The sequence below is a fragment of the Amblyraja radiata genome, chromosome 14 (assembly GCF_010909765.2).
Source record: "Amblyraja radiata isolate CabotCenter1 chromosome 14, sAmbRad1.1.pri, whole genome shotgun sequence".
Classification (NCBI taxonomy): Eukaryota; Metazoa; Chordata; class Chondrichthyes; order Rajiformes; family Rajidae; genus Amblyraja; species Amblyraja radiata.
Genome location: NC_045969.1, coordinates 56621088 through 56640506, shown reverse-complemented (window position 1 = coordinate 56640506; position 19419 = coordinate 56621088). Strand labels below are relative to the sequence as shown.

The 19419-nt window shown below is 45.2% G+C and overlaps 1 protein-coding gene across 4 annotated transcripts in view; it reads right to left on the bottom strand.

Moving 5' to 3' along the window:
- The window catches only part of polq (DNA polymerase theta), an 89442-nt gene that overhangs the window by 47909 nt on the left and 22114 nt on the right, over positions 1-19419 (bottom strand). For 3 of the 4 annotated variants that reach the window (XR_004414071.1, XR_004414070.1, XM_033033423.1), the window contains 6 exons: positions 18486-18711; positions 15928-16087; positions 6846-6992; positions 2484-2696; positions 2221-2363; positions 722-911 (listed from right to left, as the gene is read on the bottom strand). Coding sequence is in view for 2 of the 4 variants with exons in the window: in XM_033033423.1 (XP_032889314.1) it covers positions 722-911; positions 2221-2363; positions 2484-2696; positions 6846-6992; positions 15928-16087; positions 18486-18711 (1079 nt within the window). In the remaining 2 variants the exon portion in view is untranslated. The remainder of the gene's footprint in view (positions 1-721; positions 912-2220; positions 2364-2483; positions 2697-6845; positions 6993-15927; positions 16088-18485; positions 18712-19419) is intronic. The other variant, XM_033033424.1, reaches the window with a different exon arrangement.

The window sequence follows — 19419 nt, the reverse complement described above, 5'->3', positions numbered from 1 at the left end:
ACTATATATTTCACATCTTTCTATCCTTTACTATCTAACTTCTTTTTCTTATTCTAATCTTTTTTCAGTGTAACAAAAAAAAAAAAGAAGTTGTACATAAAATGTATTATGAAAATATATATTAGGCACTTTGGTGCCATATGACTGTACTTACTTCTAATAAAATAAAATATTTTTTTTTTTTAAACTGAAATGGAAAATTACATTAAATTGATAAAACTTTAATGAAGACTGGGTGATCTGCATAAAATAAAATTAAACTAATTTTAATTTGCACGGTGGCGCAGCGGTAGAGTTGCAGCCTTACAGCACCAGAGACCGGGTTCGATCCTGACTAAGGTGGCTATCTGTACGGAGTTTGCACGTTCTGCCAATTACCTGCGTGGGTTTTCCTCGGGATCTCTAGTTTCTTCCCACACTCCAAAGACGCACAGGTTTGTAGGTTAATTGGCTTTTGTAAATTGTAAATTATCCCTAGTGTGTAAGATAGCGTTAGTGTGCGTGGATTGCTGGTCAGTGGGGACTTGGAGGGCCGAAAAGCCCGCTTCCGTGCTGTATCTCAAAACTAAATCTTTAAAAATAAACAAAAATATAAGGTATAATAATGTCTAAAATAATATGCAGAATGGAACTAGCTTCAGAACAGTAGAAATTGTTAGACTGAACACTAGAAGTGCATTATTTGCCTAATAATAAAATCGAATGATGAGAAAAATATTACTTTTATCTCCTTCCCGCTCCCCCTCCTGGATGTGGATGAGCTCATTCTCCATGAGGTACTCGATGGAATCCTCGATGGCATTGCCCTGGATCGATGCTCCTTCTCTGCCGTGTGCACTGGCAGCCAGCAGTGTGCATGAAGTGTAGACCTGCACATCCTCCGGCGTGCTGGCAACGCCACTCACTATGATCTGTAGAGTAAATACAACTTGTACTAGTTCTGCAAGGTGCAAACTATTACCTAGGTTTGATTGCCTCATTGCATGGTGTGGACTAGATCCAATCACCAAATACTAATGCAGCACAACTTCCCAGCTAACTCAAATAATATCTTAAACAATATCCTTCCTCAGACTTAACCACAGTGTGCTGGTATATATGACATGATCCCTTCCCAGACAGTTTAGACAATAGGTGCAGGAGTAGGCAATTTGGCCCTTCGAGCCAGCACCATCATTCAATGTGATCATGGCTGATCATCCCCAATCAGTACCCCGTTCCTGTCTTCTCCCCATATCCCCTGACTCCGCTATTTTTAAGAGCCCTATCTAGCTCTCTCTTGAAAGTATCCAGAGAACCTGCCTCCACCGCCCTCTGAGGCAGAGAATTCCACAGATTCACCACTCTCTGTGAGAAAAAGTGTTTCCTCAACTCCGTTCTCAATGCTTACTCCTTATTCTTAAACTGTGCCACCTGGTTCTGGACTCCCCCAACATGTTTCCTGCCTCTAGCGTGTCCAAGCCCTTAACAATCTTATATGTTTTAATGAGATGCCCTCTCATCCTTCTAAACTCCAGAGTGTACAAGCCCAGCTGCTCCATTCTCTACTTGCACTTGTGCCTTAACTTGGGAGATACAGTAAAAAGCACAGAATGGGGTTTAATCTTGGTCTCTGGAGTTGAGGCAGTGGCTCTACCAGCTGTGACTCTCAGCTTGCTTTGTTATCAATTACACACCCACCAACAACTTGAGATAACACTAAACATCTCCAAATCTATACAACCACAAGCTTCTTGGCATCCAAGGTCAATGCCCTGCTCTGATTTCTATGCACATACATTTCACCTGTGGCCAGGAAAGTTGATTTAATCAGCCTTCCAAAGCTTCTCCATGTTCTCCACAGATGCAGTGGAGTTCCCCACTAAGTTAGTCCGTGGCACCAAAATATGGTGCCTCTTGCATGTGGGATCAGTGGTTATTTCTGTACACTTGCTAATCGGCGATGTGCTTGGGATGCCAATACTCTGCTGGACTGTTTGTAAGATAATAATTTCACTGTGCGTTGGCACTTTGCACATGCGACAATAAAAGCACCATTGAGCCTTTGTTTTTGCAAACCAGCTTCTCAGTACCTTGTGTCTATATTAAATTTGACTTGTTGCACATGAACAACAAATTTATCAACAATGGGATGAAAATGAACATCGCTGGATTCCATGGAGCCAACATTTTTTAGCCAATGTTGGGCCCAGGTTGTGTTGCATAGCAACGTGTCCTGACCTCTAGGATAGCTCGCAGCATGCTGGTGGTGACACCCTCTCCCTCCTTCTTCACAAGGCAGCTGCATACCGGCTTCACACAGCCTTGCAACAGGCTCACTCCTTTTGCTCTTTCCGAACTTTTACACACCAATATACTCTCACCTTCAACAAAATAGAAAATTGGACATTTCAGAAACGGAGCAGTTCAAGTGACAGCGACACTTTCGGACAATCAAAGGCAATTTTCATAACGTGTGCAACTATTACAATGAACATACTAACCCATGGTGTCCACTCCTTTCCTCCCAGCTCTCCCTGACATCTGCTTGTATGTGATAACGTCAAGAAGTCGCCCATTGAATACAGGTGATCTGACAATGACCCGGCGAGCTGGTAAATTCACACCAGAGGAGAGGGTGGATGTTGCCACGAGAACCCGAATTAAACCCTGACGGAATGCCCCCTCGACAATATCCCGCTCATCAAAAGTCAATCCTAATACAGAAATAAGGAAAGATATTAATAGCTCATGTAATCTGGCAATAATAGATCATGTAACACTTTGCGCTACCTCAGGAAGCCACCAGCATAATCAAGGACCAATTTCATCCCACCCACTCCCTCTTCTCCCCTCTCCATCTACATTTCACGCTGCCTTGGCAAAGCCAGCAGCATAATCAAAGACCAGTCTCATCCCACTCACTCCCTCTTCTCCCCTCGCCCATCAGGCAAAAGGTATAGAAGTGCGAAAACACACTTCAAAAAGGCAGCCAGCATCATCAGAGACCCACACCATCCTAACCACACACTCATTTCACCCCTGCCATCAGGAAGAAGGTACAGGAACCTGGAAACTGTAACGTCCAAGTTCAGGAACAGCATCTTCCCTCCGGCTATTAAACACTACAACCTCAAATAAGCTCTGAACTACATAGACTATTATTGCACTATTATTGTTTGTTTGTTTTTTATGTGTACGTTTGCTTGTGAGTGTGTATATACACACAAACACTGAACTTTTTATCTCTCGTTTATTATATTGCTTAAAGTATATTACGTTTACATATTGTGTTGTGCTGCTGCAAGTAAGAATTTCATTGTTCTATCTGGGTCTTGACTCGACTCTTGACCCTTATGAATCTTATCTACAAATTCAGGTACATATGAATTATTCCAAGTAACATTCTTATAATGTTGTGTATATGGACCAGCAAAGCATTCGACAAGGTCCCACAAGGTAGGCTGCTCTGGAAGGTTAGATTGCATGGGATCCAAGGAGAGATAGCTGAATGGATAAAAATTGGCTTCATGGAAGGAAGCAGAGGGTGGTGGTGGAAGATTGCTTCTTGGACTAGGTGTGCCTCAGGGTTCGGTGCTGGGTCCGTTACTGTTTGTCATCTATATCAATGATTTGGATGAGAACATACAGGGCAAGATTAGTAAGTTTGCAGATTATACAAAAGTAGGTGGTTTTGCAGATAGTGAAGATGGTTGTAAAAAATTGTAGCAGGATCTGGATCGATTGGCCAGGTGGGCGGAGGAATGGTTGATGGAATTTAATACAGAGAAATGTGAGGTGTTGCATTTTGGTAAGTTTAACCTGGGCAGGACCTACACAGTGAATGGTAGGGCTCTGGGTAGTGTTGTAGAGGAGAGGGATCTAGGAGTACAGGTGCATGGTTCCTTGAAGGTCGAGTCACATGTAGATAAGGTGGTCAAAAAGGCTTTGGCACATTGGCCTTCATCAGTCAGAGTATTGAGTACAGAATTTGGGATGTCATGTTGCAGTTGTATAAGACGTTGGTGGGGTCGTATTTAGAGTATTGTGTTCAGTTTTGGGCACCATGTTACAGGAAAGATTTTATCAAGCTGCAAAGGGTACAGAGAAGGTTTCCAAGAATGTTGCAGGACTTGAAGGTCTGAGGGAAGAGGTTGACTAGGCTGGGACTCTATGCCTTGGAGCGCAGGAAGATGATGCATGATCATATAGAGGTGTACAAAATCATGAGAGGAAAAGATCGGATAGATGCACAGAGTCTCTTGCTCAGAGTAGGTGAATCGTGGACAAGAGGACATAGGTTTAAGTTGAAGGGGAAAAGATTTAACAGGAATCTGGGGAATAACGTTTGCACACAAAGGGTGGTGGGTGTATGGAACAAGCTGCCAGAGGAGGTAGTTGAGGCAAGGACTATCCTAACATTTAAGAAACAGTTAGACCGGTACATGGATAGCACAGATTTTGAGGGATATGGGCCAAACGCGAGCAAATGGGATGAGTGCAGCTGGGACATGTTGGCCGGTGTGGGAAAGTTGAGCCGATGGGCCTGTTTCCACACTATATCACTCTATGACTCCAGTACATAATCTGAATTGTCTTTGTACACAAAAATTGCATTCCAATTGAAAATAAACTAAAGCTAGTTTGCCTTGTGCCTACGAGGAGGAGGAGCCATCTTGGTGAACGGCTGCTAGCCAGCAGCCGTCCGTTTTAAATTCGTTTTTTTTATAGTTTTTAGTGAGTCCTGTTTTTTTGTTTGTAGGGGATATGGTCTTTTAATGTGGGGGGGTAGGTGTAACTTTATTTCTAGGTCCCTACCTGGTCGGTGTGGCAGCCTTTTCTCCGGGCTGCCCATCGACCCGTCCTCGTGGCCTACCTGCGGGCTTGGAGCGCCGTTTCCTGGCGGGGACCGCCCAGCACCTCGGCCTCGGCGGCGGCACAACTTTGGAGCGCTGGAGCGGAGTGGAGCGGGCGACGCCTTGCCTGGGTCGCCGCGCTGGAGCGACGCGCTGGAGCTCTGGCGAGCTGGACCGCCGAGAGCAACATTTATGGGCTGCGGGTCTGCGGAGCGGAGTGCGGAGAGGCGGCGTGTGGAGAGGCGGCAGTGCGGAGAGGCGGCGTGTGGAGAGGCTGCGTGCGGAGAGGCGGCAGTGCGGAGAGGCGGCAGTGCGGAGAGGCGGCGCCGACTTTATCATCGGGAGCCTGGGAGCTCCAAACCGGCGCGGCCTTGTCGGCTTCGGCAGCCGCGGGCTCCAACCAGGAAGCGGCCGTTCCAGGTGGCCCAGCCACCGAAAGGACTCTCCCGACGCCGGGGCAAGATCACCCGGTGAGAACGGCCAGGGACATCGGGCCTCCGTAGAGGCAATTGGGGTGGCCTCAATAGGCCTGACTTTGGGGTGAACATGGGGTGGGGACTGGACATTGTGCCTTCCTCCACAGTGCTATCCACTGTGGGGGGATGATTTTTTTTGTCTAATTGTAGTCCTGTAGGTCTGTGTCCAAGATGGCTGCCGTAGTAAACACTGCCCAGTCCATCATCGGCTCTGACCTTCCTTCCATCGAGGGGATCTATCGCAGTCGCTGCCTCAAAAAGGCTGGCAGTATCATGAAAGACCCACACCATCCGGGCCACACACTCATCTCCCTGCTACCTTCAGGTAGAAGGTACAGGAGCCTGAAGACTGCAACAACCAGGTTCAGGAATAGTTACTTCCCCTCAGCCATCAGGCTATTAAACCTGGCTCGGACAAAACTCTGATTATTACCAACCACTTTCTGTTATTTGCACTATCAGTTTATTTATTCATGTGTGTATATATTTATATCATGGTATATGGACACATTTATCTGTTTTGTAGTAAATGCCTACTATTTTCTGTGTGCTTAAGCAAAGCAAGAATTTCATTGTCCTATACAGGGACACATGACAATAAACTAACTTGAACTTGAACTTGAACTTGAAGAGAGAGTGGATGCTGGCGCGCTTTAGCTGCCGCTGCTCTCTCTTCACACTGTGTTTTTGATTTTCTGTTTTTGGATTGAATTCTGTTTTTAATTTGTGTCTCTGTGATGTCTTTTTTACTTGTTCTATTCCGATTATATGTTTTTATTCCGATTACTATGTAAGGTGTCCTTGAGATATCTGAAAGGTGCCCATTAAATAAAATTTATTATTATTATTATTATTACTACTTTTGCATGTTGATTTGCTTTGAGAAACTACCTTATAGATAGATAAGAATGGATGTGGAGATGATGTTTCCAATGTAGGAGAGTCTAGGACCAGATGGCACAGCCTCATAATAAAAGGATGGAGCTTTAGAAAGGAGATGAGAAGGAATTTCTTTGGTCAGAGTGTGGTGAATGTGAGGAATTCATTGCCATAGATGGCGGTGGAAGCCAAGTCATTGGGTATTTTTAAAGCAGAGATTGATGTCCAAGTTATAGGAGAGGAAATAGACCATTCGGCCCATCAAGTATACTCCGCCATTTAATCATGGCTGATCTATCTTTCCCTCTCAACCCCGTTCTCCAGCCTTCTCTGCATAACCTTTGACATTTGTACGAATCATGAATCTGTCAAACTCCGCCTTAAAAATATCCATTGACTCGGCCTCCACAGCCTGCTCTGGCAAAGAATTCCACAGATTCACTACCCCGAACATCACCAAAAGAGGTTCTTGATTAGTAAAGGCATCAAAGGTCATGTGGAGAAGGTTGGAGAATCGGGTTGAGAGGGAAAAATAGATCAGCCATAATCAAATGGCAGAGCAGACTCAACGGGCCGAATGCTCCTCTGTCCTTACGATCTTTAAGAAAAATTGAGTGCCGTTATATATCATATTGAAACCAATAGGCAACCATACCAGCGTGATGAAAGCCCACTCCCTGGGGCACGGTGCGACTGAGCACGGCATCCAGTCCCGTGGGCGATCGCTTTAATTGATCCACAATTTCTTGCAGTTCCTCCCTGCGCAGTGCAAAGGGAAGCAATTTGGATGCTTTTACAAATCCTGGGTTAAAACACACAGTAAAAAAGAAATAAATAAATAAAAGATCGCATTGTGTAAAGAAAGAACCACAAAATCCTGCTGCATTTGGTGACGATTTTAAATGAAACTAGACCAAGTGCCCCGTCTGGTCCCCCAAAGGTGTGATCCCCCAACCCAATATTCGTCCAATGGAACTGAAGCCGTTCCCAAATGTAAGATTCCAGCACTCCCCTGCCTCCCTCAGCAGTGGATTAAAAAAAAAATCAAATTGCACCTCCCCTGCCTGCTGCAGCAGTGAAAGGTTCAGAGTGTTCCTGTCTTGCAAGTTTGTTTCGAAGTGTGTTGGAAGCTGATAGGAAGGAGCAGCCGTCAACAAATCAAAAGGCAGAAAGTCAACGAATCAAAAGGCAGACAGGCAGCCGGACGGCAGCCGGTCGGATGGCACGAGAGTTTTAATAGTACACTAGACCAAGTGCAGACCCGTTGGGTCTGGTCCCCCAATGGTGTGATCCCCCAACCCAATATTCGTCCAATGGAACTGAAGCCGTTCCCAAATGTAAGATTCCAGCACTCCCCTGCCTCCCTCAGCAGTGGATTTAAAAAAAATCAAATTGCACCTCCCCTGCCTGCTGCAGCAGTGAAAGGTTCAGAGTGTTCCTGTCTTGCAAGTTTGTTTCGAAGTGTGTTGGAAGCTGTTTCGAAGTGTGTTGGAAGCTGATAGGAAGGAGCAGCCGTCAACAAATCAAAAGGCAGAAAGTCAACGAATCAAAAGGCAGACAGGCAGCCGGACGGCAGCCGGTCGGATGGCACGAGAGTTTTAATCATATATAGATAGATAGATGGTGCACAATACCACCTAGCAGTGAAGTGAAATATTGAGGCCACATTCCCACATCAGCTCTTTAATAAAGTGATCCAATTATTCCCACTCCCCTGCTCTTTCTCCACATCGGAACACTTTTGTCCCCTCCCTTCTAAAGAATTATCCCTTTATCTTTTTGAAATTACTATTAAATTACATTGTTGAACATACTGGAAAGAATTGACCAGAGTTTTGTGGCTAACTCGTGGACTTGCAGATTGAAAATTAAAAATGTTTAATCGAATGAGATGGAGAGAAAAAACTTGTAAACACCTTAAGCCAACATGACATGCATAAATGCCCAGTGCATGAGAATGATCTGCTTTGTAACTCGGGATTTGCTTACACCTGACTGTTCAAACAGTTGGTTTCATTCAGATGCCAGTGCTTGTTTGTACGTTCAACACTTTAAACACTTCTGGCCAACAATTACATTAGAGCAGACTAGTGTGTCACAATGGGGCCGGTGCCTTGGAAATGCTGATGGGGTCAGGAGTGTCTCAGGGGGAAACCTTGTTGAAGGAGGCAGGTGATATGTGGAACGTAGCGGCTGGTGGGTGGAACATGAGGCCATGGTTCTTATACATATTGAAACAAGTAACTGCAGTTGCGGGTTTACAAAAAAAACCACAAGATGCTGGAGTAACTCAGCGGGTCAGGCGGCATCTCTGGAGGACGTGGATTGGTGACATTTCGTTCGGGACCCTCCTTTGACATTTTGATACAATTCAAATGATCTGGATATTACAAATTTAGAATTCAAATTCTTTTCGAAAAACATTTCTCAAAAAAAAATTCAGGAGTGGAATATCCAAATAATCGACTTGAAGTTGATTATTTGGATATTCCACTTGTGAGAAAAGGGTTAACAGACATAGTTGATTTAGACTAGGGATAGAAATATAACTTAGAAAGAAATAAGGTGTCAGCAGAAGCCAGACTGCTGGTAGAATAGAAAGTAACAATATAAAGAACAGAGAGAAATTCTAGATAATAGCAGCAAGTACAGATGGTGACATTTCAAGGATGAGAGTCAGAAGATAACCACAGTCAGACAAGAACATAACGATAACTGGGGGAGGGGCATTCTGTACTGCGCTTGCGTGATAAGATTCTATGAATATGTACTCACACCCACTATGACAAGATGCCTAATTTAAATGCACATGCGATGCATGATAGGGGAGGTGCCTTTGACGTTGGGTGGGCGTTCCACGACGTTCTCGTGGGAATCTGGGCTTTATGTTATGATTGGAAGAAGCTCAATGGGGAGAGATGAGAATGTGATAATAATGAAAAGAAATGTATAAAGATAAAAGACATCCCGATCCTCGGTGTGCCTCTAGGGGACATCGGTGGAGAGGCACCTATTCTGCAGAATATGAAATTAATAAAAACACTTCTTTGTCTGAATTTGTCTCAAGAGCATTTGTGATTATTGAATCTCACAACTTGGGGGCTCGTTTCCGAGATCCAATACTCTAGACAGCTGACGGGAGTAGACGGACGAAGGGAAGGTGCACCCTGCTGAATTCAGCGGTCTCAGACTCCTTGCTTGCCGTCAGCTGTTTGAGCAGTAGTATCCGGACCAAACAGAGACTCGGCAAAGAAGTGAGAGTGATAGGAGATCGCGAAAATCGAGTGATTCTGTGCAGAGACCCCGGTAAGAAACTTTTACTATTAAGTACTTCCTGGGCTATTGAGAATGATGAACACGGTACGATGAACACGGTATTAAGAATATAAGATCTTGTGGTTAACGCCCTGAAGGATTCAGGGGGCTGCAAGGCAAACCCAGAAGGGAGGGGAAAAGGCTGTGGGCCAAATCCCCGCATTCTGCCCAATAGTCCGTTGGGGGCAAATGCTGGACCCTGGAGGACAGGAAATACCCAGGGGTTGGAGAAGCCAACAATTATGTTATAGTCAGTTTGGGAAAATGCAGAGCTGCATATGGGCAGGAGATACCCACAGAAAGAGCAGAGCCGCTGGGGGCAGGAATACCCAGGGAAGAGAGAATACAGGGGCCAGGGTAGATGTAGAGCAGAGCCGCTGGGGGCAGGAATACCCAGGGAGGAGAGAATCAGACCCTTAAGAGAGGTACCCATGGGAGGACCCCAAGGGGGAATGGGGTTTGTTAATGTCAACTAGTACAAGTGAGGAATTTCAAGAGAGAAATGAAAAGCCTCCTAGAGGATCCTTTAGGTCTGGCAGAGCAGTTAGATCAATTCCTTGGGCCAAACACTTATACATGGGAGGAGTTGATGGCCATTATGGGGAATCTCTTCACATCGGAGGAGAGGCAAATTTCGTGACCAAATCCTGGCCTGATGTAAGGAAGAAATAAGGAACAGATAGAGACAGGAAAGTTCCTGAGACAGGATGATAAGGGAGTTAACCCGAAAGTAGCAGATAAGAAGACGGCAGAGGCCGCGAAAGGGGGATGTGATAGAAGACGGCAAAGGCCGGGGACAACAGTGCAGGCAGGGAGAAAATATAAATTGAATAATCTATTTGAAGTAAGAATGAAACAAAGTGATTTGTTTGAAAACCGGTTTGGAACAAATGGTTAAAATGAGCAAGTTGTAAAATTGAACACAGACGCCCCCATGGCGGAGGTGGGAATTCCCACTGTGTTTGGGCCGTGGGGGATTGCGAACAAGCTGCAAAAATGAACTCTTTGTATCCTGGTAACCTGAAAAAGAGAAGTTGTAAAAATCGTTTCTTGATGTTCTTTTAGATTTCTTGTCAGTAAAGTTAACTGGAAATAAGTTAATTGATGAAACATGACCAGCTTTTATGTTGTTTTATGGTAGACATACAAGTTGAGAAACACAGACAGAGAGAGAGAGAGAGAGAGAGAGAGAGAGAGAGAGAGAGAGAGAGAGAGAGAGAGAGAGAGAGACAGACAGACACAGAGACACAGAGAGAGCCAGATACAGAGAGAGAGAGAGAGAGAGAGAGAGAGAGAGAGAGACAGACACAGAGACAGCCAGACAGAGAGAGAGAGATTTTATTTATTTAGCGAATGCAAAGTCCTTTAGCCAAACAGTTGCCTCTTGATCTGCTGTATGAAGGGTGACAAGTCCTCCTTTGAGTCTTTGTTGAAGGCATGCTTCAATGATGTGTTGTAAGGGAGTGCCACAAGCACACCGTGGGGTTGGGCTGCTGCCCCATTTGTGAAGGCTGGCCAAGCAGGGGCCATGTCCAGTCCTGAATCTATTCAGCGTTGAGAGAGAGAGAGAGAGAGAGAGAGAGAGAGACAGAGAGAGAGAGAGAGAGAGATCGAGACAGAGAGAGAGAGAGAGAGACACACACACAGACAGAGAGAGAGAAAGAGAAAGGATGCCTTCTGGAGCTGTCCGCTGGCAACAGAGAGTAGAGACTTATTCGCCTTTGAGTGGGAGAACCTAAAAACCGGGCGAAAGCAACAATTCCGGTGGGCGGTGCTCCCTCAAGGTTTTACAGAATCACCAAATTTATTCGGCCAAATTTTAGAGCAGGTATTGGAGGATTTCCCAGGACACGAGGAAACGCAACTATTACAGTATGTGGATGACCTCCTTTTGTCAGGAGAGAGAGTAGATGAAGTAAGGGACGCCACAATAAGCCTGTTAAACTTCTTGGGAAGGAAGGGGTTAAGAGTGTCCCGTAACAAGCTTCAATTTGTGAAACAAGAGGTAAAATATCTGCAGGCATCTGATAAGTGGAGGAAAGAGACGAATCAACCCTGAAAGGATAGCTGGGATCACGGGAGTACCACTACCAAAGAATAAGAAAGAGAGCCGAAAATTCCTGGGATTGATAGGATACTGTCGACTGTGGATAGATGGATCCTCCAGGTGCATAGATGGAAAAAGACATAGTGGGTACGGTATAGTGAACGGGGAAACGATGGAGGAAATTGAAAGCGGCAGGCTGCCTGGTAGTTGGTCAGCTCAATCTTGTGAATTATATGCATTAATGAGAGCTTTAGAATTATTGGAGGGGAAGGAAGGGACAGTATATACCGATTCAAAATACGCTTTTGGAGTAGTACACACCTTTGGGAAGATCTGGAAAGAGCAAGGAATGATAACAACTCGAGGTAAAGAATTAGCGCATGAGCAATTGGTAGGACAGACACTGGAAGCCTTGCAAAAAAACCAGAACGAATAGCCATAGCATATGTGGCAGGGCATCAGAAGGGTAACACCCTGGAGGCCAGAGGAAATAGGGCAGTGGATGGGGTTGCAAAAAGAGCAGCCACAGAACAGATGGTAGAAATGAAGTCACTAATACCTTTAAGGGAACCAGAGGAAAAGATACCTATCTTTAGTGAGAAAGAACAGGAAAACATGAAAGAAATGGGGGCTCAGCGTACTTCAAATGGGAAATGGTGGACACCAAATGGAAAGCAGCTATTGAACAAAGAAATAATGAGGGAGTTATTAGGGAGATTACATGGACAAAGCCATTGGGGAACACAAGCCCTCTGTGACACCCTCCTCAGAACCTACGCTTGCTGTGGGATGTTTACCATGGTCCAAACAAGTCATAAGGGGCTGTGTAATATGTCAGCGAATTAATAAGAAAATCATGAGAGCAGTCCCAGGAGGAGGACAACCATTAGCAGTTAGGCCCTTCCAAAGAATACAGATAGATTTTACCGAGCTGCCCCGGGTACGAACATGGAAGTACCTGTTAGTGGTAGTGGACCATTTCACCAGATGGGTAGAGGCATTCCCCACGGCAACTGCCACCTCACAGGCGGTAGCCAAGATATTATTAGAACAAATTATACCCAGATATGGGATTGTGGAAACAATAGACTCAGATAGAGGGACCCATTTTGCCTCCAAAACACATGAAATGATATGTGATGCACTGGGAATAGAATGGAAATTGCATACACCATGGCATCCCCAGAGCTCAGGAAAGGTGGAAAGAATGAATGGCACCTTAAAGACCCAAATCACCAAGTTGATAGAGGAAACGGGACTCCCCTGGACTAAGTGCCTCCCGATAGCCCTGTTGAGAATCCGAACAGCACCTCGAAAAGACATAGGGATATCACCATATGAAATGTTATTCGGGCTCCCATACTTAGGCAAGATAGAAGGAGTCCCAACAATACAAGGGAACGATGTGTTCCTAAGGAACTATTTACTGGCAGTGTCCCAATCTCTTGCAGAACTAAAAATTAAAGGATTGCTGGCCCAGAGCCCACCACTGGACTTTCCGATTCACTCAGTCAAGGCTGGAGACTGGGTATTAAAAAAAATACGTGGAAAGAAGAAAAGCTGCAACCTAAGTGGACTGGACCCTACCTGGTGTTACTAATCACGGAGACAACAGTACGAACAAAAGATAAAGGGTGGACACACGCAAGTCGAGTTAAGGGTCCTGTGGAGGCCCCACCAGACGATATCAGCCCGTGGACTGTGCGCAAAGGAAAAGAACCATTGACTTTAATATTTACCAAGAACCCGCAGGAAAAATGAAGATTTCGTGTTGGTGGGTCGTGTGTTGGGTGGTTACCCAACTTGTAAGTAATGTAACATGCATAAAAATCACAATACCACAGAATAGAAGGTCCACCACCATCCCATTTAATGTATGTAAAGGAAAAATGGTGGTGCGGCTATAGAATGTATGTATGCACCCATCCCTGTTAAGATTGGCACGCGGTGTTTACTTCATCAAAATATGGGTGGCATCGGACCACCTATCAAACTGATAGGTGGAGAGTATATCAAAACCCGAACGAGAAATTGCCAGGACGCGTATATGTGAGCATATAGAGTGTCCAAATACAGGAAAGTGGTAGGTATTGGATATGTGCAGATAAAACAGGGAAAGACGCATGTCTGAAGTTTGAGATAGAAGTAAAGCAAGATGGGAAGATGGTAATATACGAGGATAGGGGAGAGGTGTTCAAGATAGATGACAGTCAGAATAGGGATCCCGGGGCAACACCAGCACCACCAGTAGTCAGCAATGTCACCAGGGAAGATGAGTCTAAGGATCTGAAGATAATGATAGTAGCAGGAGAAACAGGATTAAGGCAGTTATATAAGAAAGGAATACCAACAGGGGGAAAAGGAGCCAACACCTGGCTTGCCTGGATGATGTACACAGCCAGAAGTATACAACGAACCAATTGTTACGCCTGCGCAGGAGCTAGGCCTCAGCTGGTCCCTAGTACCATTTCCCCTGAATTGGGATAGAACACCTAGGGCTATGACATGTATACTACAGCTATTCACGAATCCCCTCTTACCAAAGACTGTGATATGCCAGAGTTATCATTACCTATTTCCAGCCAGCAACAACAATACGAAGGGCCGAAGGGAAGACCCTCGACCTCCTCCATTTACCATTCCTTTTGGGGAGGAGGGGTTTGAGTGCTATACAAGAAGTAACCCAGAGGGACAGGACATGGGGGAGGTGCTCAACTGCAATAAGACGTATAATATAACGGCTGAGGAACAGGGGCCACTGTTCAATAGCTCCTGGCTGAACAAGCAGATAGTCAGTAGAGCCGATGTCTGGTGGTGGTGCGGGGAGAATACCCTGTGGCCCCGGTTACCAGGGTCATGGACGGGAACCTGTACCCTCATACAACTGATGATGCCCTTCACCATAGCAGTAGAACATGCTGTAGAACTCGATAAAGGAAGCCGACGACAAAAGAGAAAGGTGAGAGGATCATTCGACACACACATCTATATAGATGCGATAGGGGTGCCAAGAGGGGTACCCGATGAATTTAAAGCCAGAAATCAGATAGCTGCGGGCTTTGAGTCCATGCTCTTCTGGTGGTCCACAATTAATAAAAATGTGGACTGGATCAACTACTTATACTACAATCAACAACGCTTTATAAATTACACTCGAGAAGCAGTTGAAGGATTAGCGGAACAACTGACAGCTACCAGCCAAATGGCCTGGCAAAATCGCATGGCCTTGGACATGCTACTGGCTGAGAAGGGAGGGGTGTGTGTAATGTTTGGCGAACAATGTTGCACATACATCCCCAACAACACTGCTCCGGATGGGTCAGTGTCAAGAGCCCTAGCAGGTCTCACCTCTCTGTCTATCGAATTGGCTGAGAACTCTGGAGTAGACACCTCCTGGACCAGGTTTCTAGACTCCTGGTTTGGGAAATGGAAGCACATCTTTACATCAGCCCTAACATCAGTAATAGTCATAGTAGGGTTATTGTGTTCGGATGTTGTATCATTCCCTGCGCACGGGGATTGGCTCAGCGATAGATAGAAACAGCCCTGACGAAGAACAGTGCTGCCACCATAATGGCCTTCAGAACACAGTATGACCAACGAGAGGAGGATAGGGAGGTGAAGAATCTTCTGCTAGCATTAGAAAAGGAGGAGATAGTGTAAATCAAGGGTGCGTAGCAAAAAGAAAGAGGATGGATTGTGAGAAAAGGGTTAACAGACATAGTTGATTTAGACTAGGGATAGAAATATAACTTAGAAAGAAATAAGGTGTCAGCAGAAGCCAGACTGCTGGTAGAATAGAAAGTAACAATATAAAGAACAGAGAGAAATTCTAGATAATAGCAGCAAGTACAGATGGTGACATTTCAAGGATGAGAGTTAGAAGATAACCACAGTCAGACAAGAACATAACGATAACTGGGGGAGGGGCATTCTGTACTGCGCTTGCGTGATAAGATTCTATGAATATGTACTCACACCCACTATGACAAGATGCCTAATTTAAATGCACATGCGATGCATGATAGGGGAGGTGCCTTTGACGTTGGGTGGGCGTTCCACGACGTTCTCGTGGGAATCTGGGCTTTATGTTATGATTGGAAGAAGCTCAATGGGGAGAGATGAGAATGTGATAATAATGAAAAGAAATGTATAAAGATAAAAGACATCCCGATCCTCGGTGTGCCTCTAGGGGACATCGGTGGAGAGGCACCTATTCTGCAGAATATGAAATTAATAAAAACACTTCTTTGTCTGAATTTGTCTCAAGAGCATTTGTGATTATTGAATCTCACACACTCTTGAATTTTTAGGACAAAGTAGAATAATTATGGTTTAGCTAGAGTCTCGGTTAAGGAGTATGAAGAGGACTGACCTCCGTTGCCAACGGCAGCACTGCGGTGCAGCTGGTAGAACTCCCTGGCTACCGTCTCCGACAGCTTCTCACACCAGTTCTTCGAAGGACAGAAGAGAAGGACAGAGTGGCCTTCGTGTACAGTCTCATAGCAAAGACTGACTATGTTATCCTCATCACCCTGCCAGCAATAATAACAGCATTGAACTCATAAGTCAACAATCACAACCAAGACATGCATTTTTTATTTGTGATTATAAACTCTGTCTCAGAGCTATACAGCACAGAAACAGGCCCTTTAGCCCAACTCGTCCATGCCCCTGCTAAACTAGTCTCACTTGTTACCATGTGAAGAAAGTTGCCCCTCATGAAAGAGCTAATAGTCAAATCTAATATAGTTTACAAAATGGAGTGGTTCTTCTACAAAAGCATGGTCTAGTAGAACAAAAGAATGGCTCGGTGCCAAGTCCGAATGACTTTGCAAATTATATAGAACACAATATGGAGGACAGGTTATCTTTTTAATAAAGACATTAAGAAGGAAACCTGCGTAATAACATGTGCATCTTTCAAGGCCATAAAGAAGCCAAGATTGAAAAAAATATCTGACGCTCCAGAGATGTAATAACTTGTTATTGGATGAGATTGATTTGGACCCAGCTTTTCCTATATTCTGAAAGGCGATAGAATCTTTCAGTCATGCCATATTCAGGCTTGGTAGGAGACCTGTTAAGAGAAATATATAATTGCACTAACTTTCCTTTGTTCTGTGAGTGGAGCCCGAGAAGCACTGAGCAACGTGTGTGCTCTTTGTAGATCTCGCCACTCCCGTCTGACGAATCAATTAAAGATCGCCTTGGTTTACCTTTAACAATTTTGTTGCTGTCTGCTTTTCAAGAAGACAAACTTTGACACTTAGGTTACCATTAAATACTGCCCTCTTATTTTAAACCTGTGCTTCTGGTTGTTGATTCCCTTACCCTGGGTAAAAGAATCGGTGCATTCACTTTATCTATTCCCCTCATGATTTTATACATCTCTATAATATCTCCACTCAGCCTCCTACGCTAACCATCTAGGCTAACCATCTAACCATCTGACAGTGCCGTAGATTCAAACAGTCTTTTGCCCAGGGTAGGGGAATCAAGAACTGTGAGCAGCATCTCAACCAGCTGTGCCACTGTTCCTAGGAACCTGTGGCCCATGTCTGCTCAACATGGAGGTGGAGTATTCAGGGTGGGAGTGAGAACTTTGAGTCCCAATGTTGAGAAGACACGCAAGCCCTGCATAAGCAGAAGAGGGAATGGATCACCGCACAAACCACCAACCCGCCTCACCCTTGTCCACACCTGCCAGTCTGTGGTTCCCATGTTGGTGTTCCTTGCATCAACACTGTGGTGAAAGTCAAGGGCCTGTCCCACTTGGCGACTTTTTAGGCGACTGTCGGCGACTGTCATAGTTGTAGCAGGTCGCCGAAAAACCGGCGACTGGACTAAAGGGCCTGTCCCGCATAGGCGATTGTTTAGGTGACTACCGGCGACGACGACAATGGAATTCACTGAAGTCAGCACCGGCGATAACCTGCGTCACGTGGCGACAACCTACACCATCCTAGCGACAACCCCTACGCCAGGAGAAGACAAGCTATGACAAGCCCACGCTTTTGAATATTTCAAAATCCAGCGGCGACCAGAAAAACGCTACGATTCTTTGGGCGACTGAGCAGACTACTCACGACCATACAGTCGACCGTGTGGCGACAGCCTAGTCGCCGGCAGTCGCCTAAAAAATAGCCTAAGTGGGACAGGCCCTTTAGTCATCCTCGATTCTACGGCACCGGAATATTACGTCACACCGTGATCTGACCAAAGTTCTTTATAATTGCAGCAAGACTTTAGAAGTCTCTAGTACAGGGATCCAACATTTTAAGTTAGAACATAGAACAGTGCAGGATTGGAACAAGCCCATCAACATAATGCCAACGGTGGAATAGTGGTAGAGCTAGTGCTTTACAGCGCCAGAGACCTGGGTTCGATCATGACTACGGGTGCTTGTCTGTACAGAGTCTTTATATTCTCCCCGTGACCTACGTGGGTTTTCTCTGAGATGTCCGGTTTCCTCCCACACTCCAAAGACCTACAGGTTTGTACGTTAATCGGCGTGGCATGAATGTAATAAATGTTTTAAAAATGGTCCTGAGTGTGTGTAGGGTAGTGTTAATGTGCGGGGATCGTTGGTCGGTGCGGACTCGGTGGGACGAAGGACCTGTTTCCACGCTGTATCTCTAAAGTAAACTACACCATGTCAAATCAAGTCAAGTTTATTTGTCACATACACAAACAAGATGTGCAGTGAAATGAAAGTGGAAATGCCTGCGGATTGTGCAAAAAACTACAGAACAGAAAAAGAACAAGCACAACTCCTAACTGCCCGCAGGTGATCTGTATCCCTCCATTCCATGCACATCCATGTGCCTATCCAAATGCCTTATGACATAGTTGCTATAATAACAAGTGCTAATCATAAGCAGAATTATGATAGTAAACTCCATGTTTAGAAAGATTTACCCAAATCCTCACCTTCACCTGGAGAACAGGTTGAAACTGTCGTGTCACCGTCATTGTTGAATCGTAAATGTTGTTCCCGATCTTTACGTGTTCCATCAGAGGGACAGGCCTGAAGTCTGTACAATAAAGTTCTGCATTCAGCCAGGTTGCCACAGTCCCCAGGTTTGGAAGAGTCGCACTCATTCCCACAATCTGTATCCCGTCACTGAGCCTCTGTTCTTCTGTTGAAATCTTACGGCTGAAGTTCAAAAATACATCCGTCAACATCAGTACTGACAAGAATGCTGACTCGCAAGTCCTAATGCGAGCTGCGGGTTTCATACGAAAATGAAGTGGTGAGTCAGGGGCAACATCTGCTCATAATGTTGAAAGGCAAGGCCAACTAGCCATAGATAAACACACAGTGCTGGAGTAACTCAGCAGGTCGGGCAGCATCTCAGGAGAACAAGGATAGGTGACGTTTTGAGTCAGGACCCTTCTTCACACTGAAGGGTCCCAACCCAAAACATCACCTATCCTTTTTTTCCAGAGATGCTGCCTGATCTGCTGAGTTACTCCAGCATTTGTCTATCTTTGGTATAAACCAACATCTGCAGTTCCTTGTGTAAGAAGGAACTTCTTCTTATTGAGTCCACACACAAGATTAGAAGTTGTTCAGCCCAAGCTGAACACACGTCTCAGCATCTGCATACAATGATGTCTCTTCTTGTGCTTCTTGTGCGTAGTGGTGGAAAGATTGGTGGAAACAGGGCAGCGATGTGATCGTTCTTTCCTTGACCCCAAGAAGGAACTGCAGATGCTGGTTTAAACCAAAGATAGATACAAAAGGCTGGAGTAACTCAGCGGGACAGGCAGCATCTCTGGAGAGAAGGAATGGGTGACATTTCGGGTCAAGGCCCTTCTAACCCAACCCTAATGCAAGAGTGTCGACCCGAAACGTCACGCA